Source organism: Sinocyclocheilus rhinocerous, unplaced genomic scaffold (assembly GCF_001515625.1).
Source record: "Sinocyclocheilus rhinocerous isolate Xijiao unplaced genomic scaffold, SAMN03320098_v1.1 scaffold2061, whole genome shotgun sequence".
Taxonomy (NCBI): domain Eukaryota; kingdom Metazoa; phylum Chordata; class Actinopteri; order Cypriniformes; family Cyprinidae; genus Sinocyclocheilus; species Sinocyclocheilus rhinocerous.
In genome coordinates this window covers 1-4,414 of record NW_015633531.1, presented here as the reverse complement: position 1 = coordinate 4,414, position 4,414 = coordinate 1, and the positions used below count along the sequence as shown (strand labels likewise).

General features: G+C 33.7%; 1 protein-coding gene across 1 annotated transcript in view; it reads left to right on the top strand.

Moving 5' to 3' along the window:
- LOC107744230 (overexpressed in colon carcinoma 1 protein homolog) overlaps positions 1-2,614 on the top strand; it is a 14,256-nt gene extending 11,642 nt beyond the window's left edge. Inside the window, exon 5 of the mRNA XM_016557756.1 lies at positions 2,142-2,614. Within this exon, the coding sequence (XP_016413242.1) occupies positions 2,142-2,146 (5 nt within the window). The 3' untranslated portion in view covers positions 2,147-2,614. The remainder of the gene's footprint in view (positions 1-2,141) is intronic.
- Positions 2,615-4,414: the final 1,800 nt, after the last annotated feature.

Genomic DNA, 4,414 nt, shown 5'->3' with positions numbered 1-4,414 from the left:
TTGTGATTATTGATCAGAAGGTGCTCCTAAATTTTTTTAATTAGGAGGACAAGCGCTCCTAAAAAGAAAAGTACGCATAGAGCCATGTGTAACAGTATATTAGATCCGTGCATGAGGTCTTAAAGAGACAGCAGCCTAAATAAGCCTGCTGCTGTCTTTCATTATACAATGAAGACTATCCAGTGTTATTTTACAGTTGAGTTGATTATAGTTAGACCTAACTGAAAACATTTCTTGTTATTGTTTTTGTTTGCGTTATTGGTTGTCAATAATTTATTTGTTCTTATTTTATTATTTACTATTTACTTGCCTCTTATAGTTAAAATAAATTCAATTCTGAGTGCACGTGATTCTTGGGTGGGGAGGAGGCGTGGTCCATGAGAAATAGTCCTGCCACCACAGCTGGAAAAAATCCTAGAGAAAACACTGCATACATTTAATAAAATTAGAAAAATGCATTTACAAAGGTAAAAAGAAAATGCCCCTGAAATCACTTTGAGTCAAATGTCAGCTCGTATTAGGAAGGCTAATTCTTGATCAGAATTTTTTATTATTAATTAGAAGATGCTCCTAAATTTTTTAAATTAGGAGGACAAGCGCTCCTAATTACAAGAAGAAAAACACTGCTTTTAAACTGGCTGTGTGACGGGTTTGGCTGTGGAGCAGGGTTTAGCCGAGGAAAAAATTTCAGTCAAAAGATTTTTTTTTTGCTTTAACCCCTGAAAATATGAGTCCTCTATCCATAATATTGCTTTCTCCAGTGAAAATGTCATATTTTCTAAATTGGGAGAGAAATATGCACAGATCAAGCACTGTTTACAAATGAAAACAGTTTTAAATAAATATGTGGGTGGATTTTGATGTGAGAGGACAACAAGGGATGGAATTTTTCACTGGTGGAAGTGCTATTATGGATTATGGACTTGTATTTTAGTTGGAAGTAACAGTTTAAAGTAGTGCTGTCAAACGATTAATCGCGATTAATCGCATCCAAAATAAAAGTTTTTGTTTACATAAGATATGTGTGTACTGTGTATATTATGTATATATAAATACACACACATACAGCATATATTTTGAAAATATTTACATGTATATATTTATATTCATAACATTTATATTATAAATATTTTTAATATATAAACGCAACATATTTTTCTTAAATATATACAAGCATGTGTGTGTATTTATATATACATAATAAATATACACAGTACATACACATATACTATGTAAACAAACACTTTTATTTTGGATGCGATTAATCGCGATTAATCATTTGACAGCACTAAAGTTTAAAAAGCCTTGATGATGGATTTGTTTCTTATAAACACGCATCTTTTCACTTCACGAGACATTAATTAATGGACTGGAGTTGTATGGATTACTTCATCACTGGATTACTGTGATGTTTTTATCAGCTGTTTGGACTCTCATTCTGACGGCACCCATTCACTGCAGAGCATCCACTGATCCATCTGTTCCAATGAACTACTGGGTGAACTATTCCTTTAAATCTATTATTCTGTAACACTTACCTCATGCAATTCAGCAAGTGCTGTCTACTCATTATCTTAAAAATAGATTTTCATTTTTAATCCATTTTTGTGTAACGTTATTTAAAGTGATGTGTCATTTACTCACCCTCACATCAAAGAATGAAAGCCTTACAAGTTTGGAAGTATATTAGGATGAGTAAATGATGAAAGAATTTCCATTTTTCAGCTGAACTACCATATCCCTTTAACACTGAATGCTTTCAGATCTTTTATCATATTTGTATCTGAATCAATTATTTTCTGAGGCAGTCAACAGATGCTATAGATGTTGTCTGTAGATATTAAGATAAAATAACCCAGAATATTCCTGAATGTCAGTTTGTTTTCAATGCTTTTGTGAACAGCAGGTGCCTGTCAGCTGATTCTCTGATCAGAGCTTGATAAGAGTCCAGACCGCTCAAAGTGTGTGTGTGTGTGCATTCATGACCCGTCACCTTCTCTTGAATAACTCGCTTAAAGCTAGAAGACATAGAAGACAGATCGCACACTTTAATGCATGAATTTTCTAATTAGTGGCATCTGTTGAAGCTCAAACCAAATCTTGTGATGCAAACTAACAGCTTTTTTTTTCTTCTTCTCCAGACTGAAAGCAGATCACATGAAATGACAACGATAAAGCCTCTTCAGAACCCAAGCTCTGCAGTCGCTGATTTACAACGGATATTCAGACGATATTCGAGGATGGAGCTGCTTTTGGAAGCGAATCCAGAACGGGTCGGCACTTCGGAATGACATCACCGTGACATCATACCGGCTGGCGTACAGAAGGGTTCTGTTCGGAACACTGAGCATTATTGTGACTATGAATGTAGACTCTGTTGCCATGGTGACCGTCGACCCCCGTGACCTCTCCGTCCGCCAGGAGGACATCCTGGTATTTCGGAGTCACCATCGCAGGGCATTTCCTGAGTCTGCAGACCCATCAGATCTGATCAACTGTAGGCTACGTCTCATAACTGCAATAACTGACTCTACTGAACCTATTCTTTCAGTTTTGTTCTTCTTAGAAAAAAAGGATCTGAAAAAGGATGATGTATTTTACATACAGTATGTAAGCACGAAAAAATAACAATTTAGTCAAGATGTTTAGCACTAACATGACTGGAGCTGTTGACATGACTACTAATTCATATATAGACTGTAGTTTTCTTATACACTTTGATAGTCACCTCACTATTACAGTTAACATATTAATAGCGTTTACTAATGGAAGAGTTCTATTTATTCTATTTCAGGTTATTGACCTGTGATTGTACCATTAAAATTTTTAGTGACTAATGTGAATTCTGTATATGACATTAAATATATGACATTTTAAGAAATGGAATCAGTGTCTGCATCTGGAAAAATTGTGTATTTGCATCTAGATTTTTAAAAATAAAAGTGCCAGGATGAACCAAAAAGTAGATTTTCATGCATGTTAAAGGTTCTTTATAGAATAATAATGCCAACAAAGAAGCTTTATTTTAGTTCAAGTTTTTTTCTTGAAAGAAAGAAAGAAAGAAAGAAAGAAAAAGAAATTAATACTTTCAGTAAAGATGCACTAAATTAATCAAAAGTGACAGTAAAGACATTTATAATGCTACAAAAGTTTTCTATTTAAAATAAATACAGTTTTCTATTTAAAAAAATCATGAAAATCAAAAATGTATCATGATTTCCACAAAAATATTAAGCAGCATGACTATTTCCACATTGATAATAATAATAAATATTTCCTGAGCAGCAAATCAGGATATAGAATGATTTCTGAAGGATCATGTGACACTGAAGACTGGAGTAATGATGCTGAAAATTCAGCTTTGTATCACAGGAATAAATTACATTATAAAATATATTTAAAAAGAAAAGTTATTTTAAATTGTAATAATATTTTTCACAATATTACGGTTTTTACTGTAATTTTTAATTAAATAAACGCAGCCTTGGTGAGCACAAGAGACATTTTTTTTTTCAAAATAAACAAAATCTTAATTTTTGAACAGTAGTATTTAAGGTTCTTTGGAGATTAAAGGTTCTTGATGTTTCATTATTTGCTCTTCAGATCAATATTTTGATTTTCAGGTTCTTCAAAACACCAGTATATGATGGTTTACTAACGAAATAGACTAAAAAGTTCTTAAAATGGCATCAGGGTGATCATGTATTTTAGGAATACTGCAAACTACATATTGCAAACATAAATGCATGTTTCTGAAATACAAAATAAGAAACTAAACCAAATGTGAGAAGAAAAAAAAAAAACATTCAAACTGCATGAATTCTCTCCCAAACCCATGAAACTCTTTTTAAAGTCCTTGCAGAACATCACTCAGTGCTATTTGTTTTTAGCTTTACATGGTATTATTTACCTCAAAGTAGCCCTGCATGCTCTCCCTGAGCCACACATCTTCACTAGTTTAATAATTCATGCTATTGTTTGATCTGCACATCTTCAATTTGCTTTGTAAAGCTCAATTCATACTGTATTGTTCCAAAGCTGCAGACCCACACAAACTCCTCAGTAGCAACCTTGAGAGATTCAGTACTTTAAAAGAAATAACACGCCTCTTTTCAAAAAGATGCATGATTTGAGGAATGATGTTATTGCAAAGTTTGTTTAAAAGGAATTTGAAAAGCGTTTGTCAAATGCTTAATGCATTGAATCTGTGTTTATTGAGGAAGGCCTGCCTCCTCACCCTCCTCTCACTGGATCACATCAGCACAATCTGTGTGTGCTGTAACCAGATGTCCTGGGACAGAACCCAACATGCCCCACACTGCCAGAGACAAACCAGGGCGATGCCAGCGGAAATGCAACAACTGCAAATGAAAGTCAAGCACTATGACAAAAATGAGCCACCAATATATATATA